This window comes from Aptenodytes forsteri, unplaced genomic scaffold (assembly GCF_000699145.1).
Source record: "Aptenodytes forsteri isolate BGI_AS27 unplaced genomic scaffold, ASM69914v1 Scaffold252, whole genome shotgun sequence".
In the NCBI taxonomy this organism is placed as follows: domain Eukaryota; kingdom Metazoa; phylum Chordata; class Aves; order Sphenisciformes; family Spheniscidae; genus Aptenodytes; species Aptenodytes forsteri.
Genome location: NW_008794281.1, coordinates 2,108,894 through 2,124,497, shown reverse-complemented (window position 1 = coordinate 2,124,497; position 15,604 = coordinate 2,108,894). Strand labels below are relative to the sequence as shown.

The following is a 15,604-nucleotide window of genomic DNA, read 5'->3' as shown; positions in this document are numbered from 1 at the left end:
GCGGCATACGTGTGTGTGTGCGCATATATACATATATATATATTTTTTTAAAGCAGAATAATTTAAGCTAGTTTTCCACATGGGAAAGTCGCAGTGGCGTTGAGGAAACACGCATCGACCAGAGCCTTCACCGCGTTTTAGCGGCGTTAACCCCTTTCCCGGCACGCGGCCGCCATTCACCGGGCTGGGCTCCCTGAGGAGTCTCCCGTTTCCAGAAGGGAGCAGGCAGCAACGCCCTCGGCCTCGGAAGAGATCGCTCAGCACGGACCTGCGCCCCCCTCTGAGGAGAAGGTGGAGAGCAGCCACCTTTTAGGCCTGACTGACCCGAAACCGAGCTAGAGACGGCGTCACCAGACTCGCCTTCGGACAAACGTGTAACTGTGAGAACAAATGAACACAAAGCAATTGCTTAAATAACAAGGACTCTCCAGCCGGGGAAAATACAGGAGTTTTGGAAGCTACTTTTTAAATTACGTATTACATACACCAAACCAAATTAGCACGCGGCAATAACCCAGAGCGCGCCCAAAGCCCGCAGAGAGGCAGACCAGCTCGGGGACAGGAGCCAGGAACCCTCACACCTCTTCACACCTATTCTCTTTGTGTAACTGACTGCAGAAATGGATAAAGCAAACTTCAGTCGCAATGGCAAGGCCGATTTTATTTTTTGAAATCCTTTGCTCTAAATGAATCTTGCTTGCAAACCCCAGTCCTGTTGGAGGAAACACCGCATCGCTAATGATTTTATAAAGACACTCCATTCCACACACCGCGGTCCCGCATTCGCGATACACGCTGCGTCACTAGGTGTCCTTTGGTCCTGTGTGAGGGGGAAAAAAAAAAACCCTGGGCATTTGGATACACAGTGTTGCCACGGAAACCAGACTGCAGAAAGCAAACAGAGCACATGGACAGAAAAATAACACATCTTTAGGATCCATTATCGTCCGATACTAAACTATGAAATCCCAAGAAATGTTAGTAACCTTGCTTCTCAATAAAACTAGGTAGCTTGTAACATTTAAGCTCAGCTGTTTAGTTAAACCACGGCTGTTTGAAAGTTTTCTATACGAAAGCCCAAGTCGCACAACTGTGGAGCTGCAACAGGAGAACAATTTATCAATCCGACTTGGTTTAAATCCTAGTAAGAGTTTTCAGAAACACTAAATTTATTCTCAAACTGACAGCAAAACTACTCCTAATAACCTAAAATCTGTAACATTAACCCTTCAATACCAAAGTTGAGCCAAGCTATTTGCATAGATATATTTATTCTTAGCTTTTAATACTGCCAAAAAAGAAGTTTTGAACTTAAACATTTGAACAATGAAGTATTTAAAACCCGGTAACATCATAGGAAAAACGTGTTTGATACCACTGGATGTATTTTGGGATAAAATATTTAAGTTTTAAAATATAGCAAAAATATGATAAAACTATTGAATTAAGAATCGTAAAGGCTGTAGAACAGTATTTTTTGAGGTGAACCCAGGTAAGCCCAGTTACCGAGACAAAACCACCAATGCAACAGACGTGTAGCAAGACAATTCCTTAAGGTATGGGTATGAAATATTTGCTTCAAAGGGAAGGACATAAAACATTTAAATAGATTTATTTTTCAAGTGTTTACATAAGCCATGGAGCAATTTGTTTTAAACGCTGAGTTAAAGAACTGCAAAGACATATATACAGGTATGTTTAAGGCCATCAGAAAATTTAAATCTGACAATTAACTGAAACGTAATTCCAAAGACTTATTTTATATGGTAGATGCATTACTAAAATTTATTCTAAAATTGAATAGCTTCAAAAAAAGGAAATACATTTTCATTTAAGAAGAGTCTAACGGATAATTACTAAAATTTATCTTGATAGCAAAATTTCAGGTGCACTCTTGACCCACTATTGGGTATTTGAGCACATTTTCTAGAAAGGAGAAATTGGCCACCGTAGTTGGAACGGAGCTAGTTACACCCATCTGATTACTGTATGAACATTAACGGGAGGGGGGGAACAGAACCTAGTTTTTAAAATTAATGGGTTAATAACTGCAGCAAGAGCTAACGACGATAGATTTAGTTCAGAACAAAAATGTCAAGTTAGGCTGAAGTTTTCCAAATACAGTTCTCTTAAGCGCCGCTCAAACTGGCTTTAGGATGTGGATTTTGGAAAACAGAATTCCTTCCCTCCATTAAGGGTAGATCTAGAGAGCCACAAATAATTTTAATTGCATTATATTCAAAAAACCTAAGAAAGTGGTTAACAGAATAGCACCTCTTCCCTTTGATAAACCATTTAGAAAATTAGTTTCTCATCAGAGACTCTGCCGTACACCAAAAATTCGACAACGCCCTGTTTCTGAAACCCTGTAGGAATAGAGGCAGAAAACCAAAACGCTGCTTTTAAGTTTTCGTAGACGTGTTTGAGGGTCAGGGGAATACACAGAGGAAGAGACATTAAGTTTAACAGTCTACTACAGCGTAGATGTCTTCTTTCCTTTTCACGTTAAGACGATTTGAACGCAACATCAAACCCTAAGCAGCCAGGTGCAGCGGTTCTCAAAAGCACAGAACCTTTCCTCTTGGAAAAGGTACTGACTGGGATGGAAAACATTTGGATGTACAAGCAAGCAGTTATTTGCAAACCGGCAAGTTTGAAGGACCTTCCCCTTCTCCCTCCTTCTGGAAAAACAAACTGGCCAAACAGAAACACGTTCTAGTTCAAGCGATTAGCCTTCTTCATGATGTCAGGTATGCTACTCTGATGTTAAATAAGGGAACTTTCCCAAAGTTCATGTCAAAGCTCCTTCTGTTAAGTTCTGCCACTGACTGTTAAGACAGCCAAGATTAGTACGAGACCAGTCAAACACTCGGATGCTGACGTTGTGATGGAACAGTCAAAGGAATTTTAACAAATTTTGCCATTCAGAGAAAACCAAAATTAGAAGGAAACGACACAATTTTGCAATGTTTGAGTTTCCAGTAAAGTTCCAGACAATAATCATAACTATATTTAAGCCCAGATTTGAATAAGGAAATAATCTTCTTTCTAAGTTCAAATTATTCAGGATCATTTCCTGCTTGCTCTTCAGATGAGGCACCGATTTTTCGGTCAGTCCATGGTGAAGAACACCTACCCACCCCATCTGCAGAACTTAGTTGGTGCCAGCTCAAGCGACCAAAAACCCTTCTAGTCCCATCCACATTCAACGCAGATCAAATACTGTAAAAACAGGTGCACAGATCTGAAAGACTAAAATCCAGTCTACTCCATATAGTCACAAACCTCAACTCCAGCTATAAATTTGTATCTTCAAGTATCCGTTTCAGTACGTTGCACACCCTTTAATCAAGAACAGTTTCGCATGCGCAAGAGGGATGATCTTTGTTTTTCAAGATGTGACTGGCGGCCTCATTAATGGGGCTGGTTAATGAGCAGCGTTCTCATGTCCCTTCGTATCCACAGGAGACTTGGGGTGGGAGAAAACTGAAGAACACAGCACAACGTCGTCCACTGAGCCCAGACGCTTGTATCTCAGATGTGCATTTGTAATCAACGGTTCTTGCAAAGAAGAGGTAAGAAAAGTCAACTACTCAGCTTGGGCAATGCCAGAGCTTCAAAAACAAGAATAGGAAGATCAAGATTTTTCTCACCAGTTGGTTTTGTATCTTACTCTGCTGGACCACAAAGGTTTTGCCCTATTTGCTTTTAATCATACGAAGTTTAACCACTTTTTCAGTATCATTTCTCATCTTTTCAGTATTTGTCCAGAGTTAAAGCCTTTTCAGTAACTCTCCTCTCTCCAAAGTAGTTACTCAAATGCCATTTGGGGGAAAGAAGGAAGCTCAATCCATTCTCCAAAGACACGTACGACGGTAACCTGTAACCCAGTCAAAGAATCTGCCTGTCTAACAAGTGAGGTCAGCAGGACATTTTGAGAAGACATGTTTTTAAGGTCACAAAATTCTCTGAGAGTTATAAAGTCCCAGCAGAATACACTAACTGGCTATTTAACAAGAAGTCAACATTGCTCTTCCAACTACTCTGCATGATGTTACGCTTTAGAGATTGCTATACACAAAAGACAGTTATCTTGGAAAGAAAACAGCGGTTAAGTGAAGTCTAGAACTCCCTCCACAGCAAAACCCGAAAGTCGTATTGGTGAACTGTTCTTAAAAAGACAGCCTGTATACACGAGAACATAGAAGTAAAATGTAGGACAACATTGACCTTCGGTATGATACAACAGCTCATGATTTCGGAGTTAAACATTTAAGTTGGAGGATGTCTAGGAAGGATCCAAGTTTCCCAGACACAGCAACATTAGGTAGAAACATCTGGAAACTCGAGCGATTTATAAATTTACTCAAGAATCCTCGTATTACAGCCAAGAGGAAGTAAGACGCTGAAGCTAGAAGTTTGTTCTCAAACACATACCACTGTACGTTATCACAGCCTAGCAATATTAGATAATGAAGCCCCTGCCAAAATAAAAATCTGTATCTCCTCGTAGTAGCTGTATACGCAAGAAGGCAGCCATAACTAGTCTGTTATGCTCCCAAAAGATCGATTCACAGAAGAATCAAGTAAAATCACCAAAGAGTGCAACTGATGTGTCTACATACAGGCTCAGAAGTAGCACTTTGTTATGCTCACTTGCACTTTCCAGCCACGGGCATCAGGCCAGAGCTATCCTAAAGCAGCACCTCACTAAACACAGCTCGCCCCCTGGCATCCAGAAAGGGCTCCACAACAGAACCAGCCCCAAACTGCCACCGTTTCGCCTCAATACGATCACTTCTTACAATGGTCTTTGTTCAAAATATGATCTTTTTCAAAAGACATTATCTAGGAGCGCTTGTGATCTGGATGGAACTCAGGTCTAGAGCTCAGATACAGAGTGAAGATACTCAAAAGCTCCCCAGAACAGGCCAGAAAAAACAGTTAGTGGATCTATGTGCCATACTGTGACTCAAGCCAATTTTCCAGTATACCGTTTATTAGACACATGTATTGAGATTAAAGGAGTCAGTGCAAATTCCCAGATTAAACACATCTTACGTACTTGTTTGACAGCTGTTATTATTATAACACATCTCCCTCTATCAGCATACAGTAGAGCAGCTATTCTAAAGGCCATTTTCATACATGAAAAGGCTTACAAAGTTCTATCTCAATTAAGAGGCCTCTCTACTACCCAATGTTTTATTAAAAAATTTAAGGTTTTTTAAAAAAAAAAAAACAACTCAAACCCAAAAGGTTAAGTGGAATGTTCTGATCCATTCAGCGGTCTTTAATTCAGTATGCTGCAAGTTTACTGTCAAACTACAATTAGCTATTTAAGAAGCATTTGGTGTGCAATGGAAAAAGCCAAAGAGCTTGTGTTCTACCAATCATTTAAAAAGCCGATGCACAAAAAAATAAAACAATTAAAAAAAGAATTCACTGTTTTCCTACATCAGTTCAACATTAAAAGGTTTGTCTTTTTATTTTTTCCAGTTAAAAAACAGTTGGGACTATTATCTCAGTAATAGCTTCCTAAAAAAGACACAGAACAGCAACTTCTCACCGGACTGCAGTTTATATTGTTATACTGGTACGGAATGTTTCTAAGCCTTGACTAAAACTGCTGCTTCTAGCCACCAGCATCGTTTCAAGATGTCTGGTGCGTAGTATCTCCTTCACAAGCTTATCACTTCTCTCAGTAAAAACATTTCCCATTTGCGCTCTTCACACGGAACATGGAAAAGTGATATTACCACTTATTTGTATGGAGTTTCAGATTATTTCACAACGAAGTCAAAATATTTGACTACAAGTCCTGAAAGTTCAGTTGTGATACAAAGTAGAAGTGACCCTCTGAGTGAAAACAACCTTCAACATGTAGCTGTTCCTTAATTTCACCCTTCCACAAGTAGGAATTATTTGATGAGCAATACTTAACGTATATAGCACTTTTCTTCTTGCACGTGCTATAGAATGCAACAGAACTACCAACACCTCTATGGAGGCAGCTATCAATATATTCTCCCCACTGCAGAGAGAGTGCATGTGCACAAAAGGTAGGCACAAGTGATTTTCCAAAGATTATACCACAAGTATGCAGTAAAAACTTGAATAAGACTCGGTATTTTCCAGCTCCTAGTCTTACGCCATTTCTTTTATACATTGCTGCCTTGATGAAAAGGAAAGTCCATAAAAAGAAAAGTTTCCCAGAAGAAGTCACAGCTATTAGAATAAAATCAGAAAAACAGGAGGAGGGTTTGCGTCTACTCAGGAAAAAAGAGAATCGATGGGGGGGCGGGGGGGAAACAACAAACCAACCTTATGAAATGTCACCCCATTACATTCAATTTGTTTCAGTCGTTGAAAACCAGTGTTCCAGGATACAATTTTTATAAACATGTTTTATTTGTCTTACTTATACCATTAGAACTGTAACTGCTGGCTGTCATTTCCCTTAAAAGGGGAAATCAATTCAAACACATACTGGTGCTTTTCAAAAGATAGCAATTAAAAGGGCAGCAGCAGCGGGCATTTGAGATTTCTTAAAACCTTCAAGGCTGCAGGAAAGACAAAAGGACATGTGACCAAAAGTGTTATGATTATCCATTAGACATTTCCATCAGTACCGGCATCAGTTATTTAGGTGATAATACAGCAAGGTCAAGTATTAGTGACAGACAATGTGCGAGTCATAAGGAATGATAGAGAATACCAATCCTTACAAAAGTCATTGCTATCAAAGAAACTTAAAAGTGTTTCAAAGAGAGAACTAAATACTTCACATCAAATATACAGTGGCCATCCAGATTATCTCTCACATTTGTTGCAAAATTTTGTTGAAGTGCCAAATCACAGTTGGTTTTTTTCTTCTTTAAAAAAAAAAAAATTACACAATTACATTAGCAGTTATGCAAGCATTCTTAAATCCTTAGCCACAGTAAACAGGGCGCTGGTCAGGAGTGCTGTAGCTAAGGGTGCTGCTTCTTTGTCAAAAACTGGCTATAAGCCTATTTGTCTATTTAGGGAAATATGCATCACTACGCATCTTGAACTGTTCAGTGCTTCAATTTAATAAGAAAAAGCTGAAATGCAGTTGCTCTACCAAGCCACACTTCACCTTTTCCATCCTTTCACGGGAACGTTAAGTTTTGTCAACTGCCACCACAGTAAATCTTTACGAATTTGCAGATTTTATCCAAATTTGTTACATCACTTTTAAATGTCAGAAGTGAGTCTTTGCTTTTTCCTGCCACTTCAGTTAACCATGGAGATTGGATCACCCTGAAAATTGCCCTTTTTGCTTTACTCTTAGCAAGGGTGAGGAATCTGAATCTCATGTGCAAGGCTCAAGATGATGCTTAGGACAGAACATGCAGAGTAAACGTTGTTTCGCTCCTTTCCATATCCAGGTAATATAAAGCTGGCAACTGTAGTCCTGTCATTATGGGTAATGAAAATAGTCCCTTTACAACAAACTTCCTGTAAGGGAGAACAAATAGATAATAACTCTTCTGGTAACATGTATAGTACACTGGCCAGTGTGTTTTTGGCGTTTAATGTAATCCTGTGAATTTGTTTAATTCACTTGCTGAGCATTCATTTGAGGCATCCCTCTGTTTGGTCTTGGGGGCCCTCCACGACCTAGAAAACACATAAAAAGGCACTTGAATTATGTATGAAGTCAGGTTATTTTAAAAAATTCCTAAAAGCTCTGGTCTAAACTGGGTAAGAATTCCAAGGTATGTATCTAGACTACATGTGGTTCCAAAAGCTCCTTCAACTCAAAACTCAACAGCATTTAACCTGTCTTTACAGTTTTCAGCTTTATCACAATACTTTTTTTCCCGGAACTACAAAGTTGTAATCACTTCAAGTAAAAATGAGAAGGGGGGGGGGGGGGGGGTCAAGGGTCATGAAGATATAAATGTAAGACTAAAATTAAAAGTTTTGCAGTAATGTAAGGAATAATTGGTTTACTGTATTTTAAATATAAGTACTGTGAGCTAACTAATCATGTTTTAACTTCCATTCTTTTCTTCATTCCTTAAGAAGGACACTGCCTGTGGACACTGAAGGACACCCTCAGTATATGAGAATTGTAGGTCACTTGGGGAATCCCTCTCATGTTTGCCTGCGGATCCCTGACAAAGCACCTCAAGACTTTTCTTCACTATAGTTGTGCTTCCTAAAATATGCTCCCAGTTTCACCACAGCCTAATACTACGTTGAACTTCAGGCCACAGTTCCAAACTATAGGGCTTTAAGTACCAAGAGTCAAGGACAGAACTCTTCAAAACCAAACTACCACACGGAACTGTGGTTTCACAGGCAGTGCAACGTACAGCCTCGAGCTGTCCTCACTGACAAAGTGCTCTGGTGGTAACTCAAAATTCTCACGGAAATGTCTGTATTGAGACAGAGCACAGTCTCATCACCAAAAATCTACTAAAAAAAGAACTGTGGAAATAGTGTTGAACATAAAATTCAGAAGTTCAACTACAGCCTCATTATATATGTGGGGTTTTTTTTCTCTGTTTTCTCAGATGAACATGTGGCAAACGCTCACCAAACACTACAGGACAACACACCTCCATAAGCTAAAAGCAACAATTCTACAGGATCAAGGAACAGATGAGCATGGAGGGAAGTTTTGGTATCCTTAGATCAAAAGAGACCTCCACAGCAGATGCAGTAGGACATCTTTTAGTGCAACAGAGTAACATACAATCTCCAAGGCTGACAGCCAGCTCAAGCCCAATGTCTGCTTTATAAGCAAGTCTTACTTGCAAACTTCTAATGCACCTAGTAAGCGGATCTTAAGTCATGATAAACCTCACAAAACCCAAAAAAATCACTTTCCTAAGGCTTTCATTAATAAAAGCCAACTAAATAGTTCTGCTACATTTAAATTGCCAAAAGCAATTGTTGTTTTAACTTCTTTTCAAAGAATCCCTTACTCAACTGCCAACTAAACTTCCACAAGTTCAAGGGACCACAGTATAATTCAAGTCAGAAGGGACCTCAAGAGGTCCTCCAAGTCCAACCCCTGTTCAAAAGCAAGCTCAACTATGAGGTCAGAGGAAAGTAAGCTTATTCTTCAATTGTGACCTGCTGAATAAGGAGTGAGGTTGCTTTTTAAATCCCAAACTGCAGAAGTTGGACCAAAAACTTCTGTTCAGTCCAAATCAATTATTCACTACTCAGGAATTACCTCTAGGAGCTCCCCGAGGTCCACTTTGTCCAGAGCCACGTTTGAAATTCTGTTGATATCCATCCTGAAGCAAAGAAATGAAAAAAGTTACAACATAAAACCTGGGCATTTTGTTAGGTTTCAGGAAGCTATTAATTGCCAGTAAAATGAGAGGCTTTTAAAACAATATGCACTGACAAGACACCCGTGACTTCAACATACAGCATTTTATTAAATTAATCTTAACAAAATAAATTCTTACTCCTACTAGTACTTAGCAGGTATAATAAAACACACAATGACAAATTCTCTCTCCAGTTACAGGGTATGTTGTTCAATCTAAGTAAGAAATGTAAATAGGTGTATTTAGTGTTCAAATTTTTCAGACTACACAGAGGTCAAACAGATGAATTTGCTGAAGGACCCGTCAACAAATGAAGCAACATTCTAACAGCAGGATCAAAATCTGTCATCTCATTTGCTTATAAATACTTGTTTGGAGATATGCAGTTAGACATTTTCCAGTCAGTCTAAGCTTTGAGCAAACTGAGTATACTTCCTTCAGAACAACGAAATTCTACACAAAATCAGTCCTGCAGAAGACAGGCAATCCCAAACAAGTTTGAAAAGTTAATTGCAATGGATTTAAGTTCTTTAAGTTTCTTTCTGACAAAGCTGTGAATTATATTTAAGAAAGAGTTCTTTATAATTCACTCAACCTTGCTCTAGTTACTAGACTAATTCCTTTAGAGATCAATCAGCCAAACAGAACACATTTCCCAATTATAACCAGCCATTTAATATTCTGCTATTTCTAAATACCTGTTTAGTACCTGAAACTTTTCTCTTCATTAGCAATAAAAAAAGTCCTCAGAAAAGTTTTCACTAATAGATTTGAGTGCTTTCGCTGACAGGTACTTTTTTCTTCTAATCCTAGACTGTCACAACATAATGGTAGCTTACCCGCTGGTAGTTTGAATAATCCCGAGGAGCATTAAATTGGGGCTGCGTGTAACCACTGTTTGGAGTGTTGGAAAAGGAAGGACGGTAGCCATCATATCCTCCTAAGGAACAGGGTACAAGTCTTTCACTTGGAAATGACAGGCTATTACTTTATGCTACCATATAAAGAAAAGCAGTAACAGCATTTTACCTAAACCCGAGGAAAAAAACCCTTTAGTAAGCACTGTTTACCTGCAAGTCAAGCAAACGTTTGCAACATCAGTGCTAATACTATTACAAGAAACACGAATGAAGACCTAGTAAGAACTGGGAGGAGATAGCAATTCAATGCATTTCTCTAGTAATTTGAAGTTTGATTTACATAACATTCAATCCAGAGTTAACCATAATACTAGGATCTAAATGTAACAGCTGTCACCTGCAAGGCCACAGCAGCCAACTCAAGCAAGAAGCTGCTCCTGAGCCAAGACTCTCCTGAGTGCTGGGAACCACGTCCAAGGATGGCTCCAGTCCCAAGGGTCTAACACTTGGAATCCAGATCAATTTTAAGCAGACAAGAAGTGACCACTGCATTCCCTACTACAATCAGTTGTATTTTTATTATAGAGGTTTTTCCTCTACTCTCCAACCACATGAGAGGAAGAGAACATGGCCCAAGAACACAGTACTGCATCCATTAGCCTAATCCCACAACACCCAACAAAGAAACCATCTCTCCCCCCCGTTCTAACATACACATCTTCATAACGCTGACAGCCAGTTCTCTTATTTATCCAGAACTACAGTATCATTCCTCCGCTCCTGTTAATTACCTCAGAGTAATGACTTTTAGTATCATTCCTCCGCTCCTGTTAATTACCTAAGAGTAATGACTTTTTTGTTCTTGTATTTCTACATTATCCAGCCTATTCTTAACATGATGAAACACAGAACTCTTTAAAATACACTGGTTCTACCATAACTGGGAAAAAAAAAAATTTTGAAATACCAATTGGCATCTGAATTCCTCACTTGATGGTTGTGAAGTTCTGTTGGATATTTCCGTGTTTGCTTATACTTAGAGCAGATGCCTAATCAAACTAACACTAAGCCTTCAGCACAGAACAGAAAAAAAATGCTTGTTTACATCCTAGTAGGAAGCCTAACCAAACACCTAAAATTTCAGCTGCTTAAGTTAGCTAAAGCAAATGGAATTTTTACTACAAGTTTAAATATCTTACAGAGATACTACTACAGTATAAAAACAACAGTAGGTCAGTTTAACACGTAGTATCTTGACGTGGTGTTTCCAGAAAGAAGTAAGTAAAAGTCAAATGAGAGAGTTTAATAAAGCTGTTTACCTCTAAATCCATTTGCCGGTCCCCTGTAACCGTTCATTAAGCCACGAGCCCCACGTGATCCACCACGAGACACTCCTCGACTGTTGTAGTAAGGCTGACTGTTACGTGGAAATCCAGTATTCTGTTGGGGAGGTTGCTGGTGGTTACCCGCCACTTGATGAGTCTGGTCCGGGGAACCATGGTAAGTACCAACCACTATATTGGAAGTGGGGAGAAAAAATGAACTGTAAAAGTCTGTGTATGTTTATTTATGTTCCCACATATACTCTCTTCAAACTCAACATTCAAAGCTTTGAAATACCACTGAACGCGTCAGTAAATGCTCACCCATTCAAAGAAAAATACTCTGCAGAATTAAGTATCAATTACTAGTCAGATATTCCACAACATTAAGACAACCCAGAAACGGTAGAGTTCATTTAAGTCAGCATCACGAAGTCTCTAGCGTAAGTGCAGCAACAAGTATTCCTAATGCAGGTACAATTTTCCTGTGCTACTTCAAACCCTTTAGAAATCAGCAACACACACTCTGGAAAAAACAATATGAATAAGTTAACCCACTTCTGTAACCTCCTCCTCTCTGAACCAGCAGAGAGCCACTAAGAAATCTTTGCTTTCACTAACTAGTGAAACACTGTTAGGTGTAGCTGTGCTGACTAAGCTGAGATTGATGGGAACATTTTAACAGAGCTGCTGTTTTAACTGTACAGGCTAGGGGATCCTTTCTTTATACAGGACGTGTAAATCAAAAGGCAAGAGCAGGATGGATAGCTTGAGACTATCTGCATCTTTGAAGTAAAGTATGCCACAACATCTTCATGGGAATTAAGTGGATTACAAAAGCAATCCTGAGGGCTGCAGGCTCAGGAAGTGTAATAGAAGATGAAATTCTGAATGTAAGAGCAAAACAGCTGTAAAATTTAGCCTGATAACAAATACTGAAGCAACATCTCAGAGAAAATTTTTTAAGTGATAAAGCCCTTCTCGTACGCAGGAAGGGAATCCATCAGGGAGCACAACTGGATGTCTACTTCACTCAGCCACAGAGCGCTATGGAACTTTTGTGTAGATCCTCCCTTCTCAACTTCCCATTGATTCTCACAGAATGCATGAAGCGGTCATCCTTTTGAGTGTTTAATTAGTACGCAGGTTTTGTTCTAAGGCCACTGCATTTTCTGTGTATCAACAGTTGCATTTACTTAGCTGTTATATTAAGTTAAGCATTTAATACTGCATGGCCCACCTTCAAACACCAGCGTTCCCCAGACTGCCTTTCTGCCTTGTGCTGTATATGGCTCAAAAAAATATAGATAACGAAAACTTGGTTTTCCCTCTTCTCATCCACCCACCCCAGTATCCCAACTTGCAAGGAAGACAAAATTCAAGACCATAATCAGTTATAGAGAAAAAGGATCAGGCTCTTTTTCCTTACTCCACCTCCAGTAGCTGTTAGCACTTCACCCTTGTCATCTCTGTCCTGTGCTCTTCACTCAAAATCCCTCTCTGCATCTGCAAATTTTATCTCAATGGAAAGCAAGGAGAGAGCTGGGAGAAGAATAGCTTTGTACACAGACTTTATTTTACCGTTTGTTTTTGTTAAGTTGCTAACTTGGAAAGCATTTTGCCTGCTGTATTCAAACCACGTCTAACTGATTTTACCAAAAGGTTCTAGATCTTTATGAACCTTACATCATCTGTGAGAAGCAGTCCATATTTGCTCTCAATTCTAGCTTACTATTTCCTTTTTAAAATGTCATCTCAAATAGTGCAAGCTTTTTTTTTTTTTTTAAGGCAAATTTAAGGATCATCCAACCTTAACATCAGCAGAGCAAGTACTCCACTATACTGCTTTCATCTTTAGAATAATCCTTAATCCTGTTCACGTTTTCTTTAAACCCATAGAAAACTGAATCGAGGGGCAAAATTCTTCTAACAGTTGGAGCTATATATACACACACTGAATTTCAGCCCCTGATGGATATTCAAACCGAGACAGAGTAACAGAAACCAGGTATTGTTCAGGGGAAAGCTTCGCAAGACCAGGAACATTTGAGAATGTGTGACATGCTTTGTTACATCATCTAGGATTTCACAGCCTGATCATCTGCTCTACTCAAGCTATTGCCATTTTAGTTTTTGCTAAAATAAGTTTACCTGTCTGGAGTTGCTCTTGCTGAAGATCTGATTGTTCTACTTGGTGAGGCTGATTGGAGAAACTCTGGCTGTAACTGGCCTGGTACTGATTTTGCTGCTTAAGGGTTTCTGGCTCATTAACAGGAGGAACAGGCGCATTCATGTTGAATACCTATAATGTTAGAAAAATAGCTCTCTGGTCCAGTTAATTTTTTACAATTCCTCATCGCATCACATAAAGTATGCAAGTCTGAGAAATGTGAATAACTAAAGACTATTTCATGTAACTACATGACCGATTCCAGTGTTTGTGTAACAACACAAGGAATGACTACCAAGATAAAGGGATTCAATATTAATTTACTACTTACTGTTTGCATGGATTGGAATGGAGCTGCATTAACATTGATTCCGCTGCTATGCAAAGGTTTGCTAGATCCAGCCTGGAACACCTGCGGCTGGGATGCAGTGGGAAGTGATGATGATGATGGGGTCTGGTCTGCATTCAGTGACATTGAAGCCTAATAATTAAAACAAACAACGTTTTAGCAGCTTTTGAATAATACCAGAAATTTAGCTTAAAAACTTCCCTTTAAAAAAAAAAGTGACAACGCCTCAGGTTCACCTCAACAAATGAATATTTTCTACTTCAGCGGAACAGCCTCATTCACAACAGCATAATGGGAGAGGAAAAACCTAGCAGTCTTCTCCCTTGTTAACTTGAAACACAACTAGAAAAAACTACACGGGGAAATGAACAAGTTTCTGGGCTAATTGGTAGCCAATGTAAAAAAAAAAAATCACATTTCCTAAGCCAACAACATGGATGCTCGTATGCTGATGTCGGCATGTTACTTCTAACTAAACAGACAATCTACTAAGTTCAAAGTCTCACGATGAAGGACTTACTGGTCACAGACAGGCTCAAAATCCTGAAATTAAAATGGAACTGAAGGAGCCCTATCAATAGGTAACTAAAAATTACAGAACTTTATTTACAAAGAGACATAGACTAACATTTGATCACACCTGCAAGCAGAGTCCTTCCCACCCCTGTGAAATCCGACTTGCCTGAATCTGGTCAATTGATTCTTTCTGTGGCCGTTGCTCTGTTGTGTGAGAAGGCTGATACATGGGTTGGGATGCTGTATATCCCTCACTTGTAGAAGAAACCAAGGGAACCTGACAAAATAAACCCCAAAGAATCAGCTGGACATGTATTTGCTTTTACTGAAGAATATCCTTCTCCTCATTTCCTTATGTAACCCCAACTACCATTCCGATAAAGCTGGGGAAAGACGGGGGGGGGGGGGGGGGAAGAGAGAGAAATACAGAAGTTTAAATGACAGAACTCCAAGCTCATACAGAAATAGAGAAGTGCTGGTTTCCAATGGACTCAATTTGCTCATTTTACAGCCTCTGCTCCCCTGCACAGAGTCCAGTGAAAACTCTGGCCAACAAAGCAGAGGACTTTGCGTTTAAGGCTATTGGGGACTTTAAGAGGCAACTGATAACAACTGATGGGTGTGTTCACATCACCTTGCTGAACATTCAAAAGGAAAGAGGTAAGTTTAGCTACTGCTTGCAAGATCCCCCAGGGAATCATTTGCTGCACCGGTTGACGTAAGAAAAATGAGAAAAAAAAATCCATTGGACTAAGTCACAGATATAATTTAACAGTAAAATAAAAGCTAGTGCAAAGAGAACTCTGACCAAAAAAAATTATTCTACACCTACAAAAAAAACTGCTGAGAGTACTAACACTTCAGCAGGTACATACAGAGGAAACTCAAGAAAAAAAAGCCACATTCCTGTTTCTATACAAATGGGGGTCTTAAAACTTGCAGACCTAATCTGGACAAGATAAAGCAAGCAATTTATACTACCATCACTCTGAGATACACAGTCTATCCAGATTTTTCTTTTCGTTTTCAAACACCTACAGGGATCAGATTCATTACTTGAGACCAGC

At 39.4% G+C, this 15,604-nt stretch overlaps 1 protein-coding gene across 1 annotated transcript in view; it reads right to left on the bottom strand.

Annotated features, from left to right (window-relative positions):
• Positions 1 to 6,384: 6,384 nt before the first annotated feature.
• CAPRIN1 (cell cycle associated protein 1) overlaps positions 6,385 to 15,604 on the bottom strand; it is a 63,968-nt gene continuing 54,748 nt past the window's right edge. Inside the window, exons 12-18 of the mRNA XM_019473951.1 lie at positions 14,704 to 14,814; positions 14,004 to 14,153; positions 13,654 to 13,804; positions 11,500 to 11,694; positions 10,160 to 10,260; positions 9,218 to 9,281; positions 6,385 to 7,647 (exon numbers count right to left, since the gene is read on the bottom strand). Of these exons, the coding sequence (XP_019329496.1) occupies positions 7,583 to 7,647; positions 9,218 to 9,281; positions 10,160 to 10,260; positions 11,500 to 11,694; positions 13,654 to 13,804; positions 14,004 to 14,153; positions 14,704 to 14,814 (837 nt within the window). The 3' untranslated portion in view covers positions 6,385 to 7,582. The remainder of the gene's footprint in view (positions 7,648 to 9,217; positions 9,282 to 10,159; positions 10,261 to 11,499; positions 11,695 to 13,653; positions 13,805 to 14,003; positions 14,154 to 14,703; positions 14,815 to 15,604) is intronic.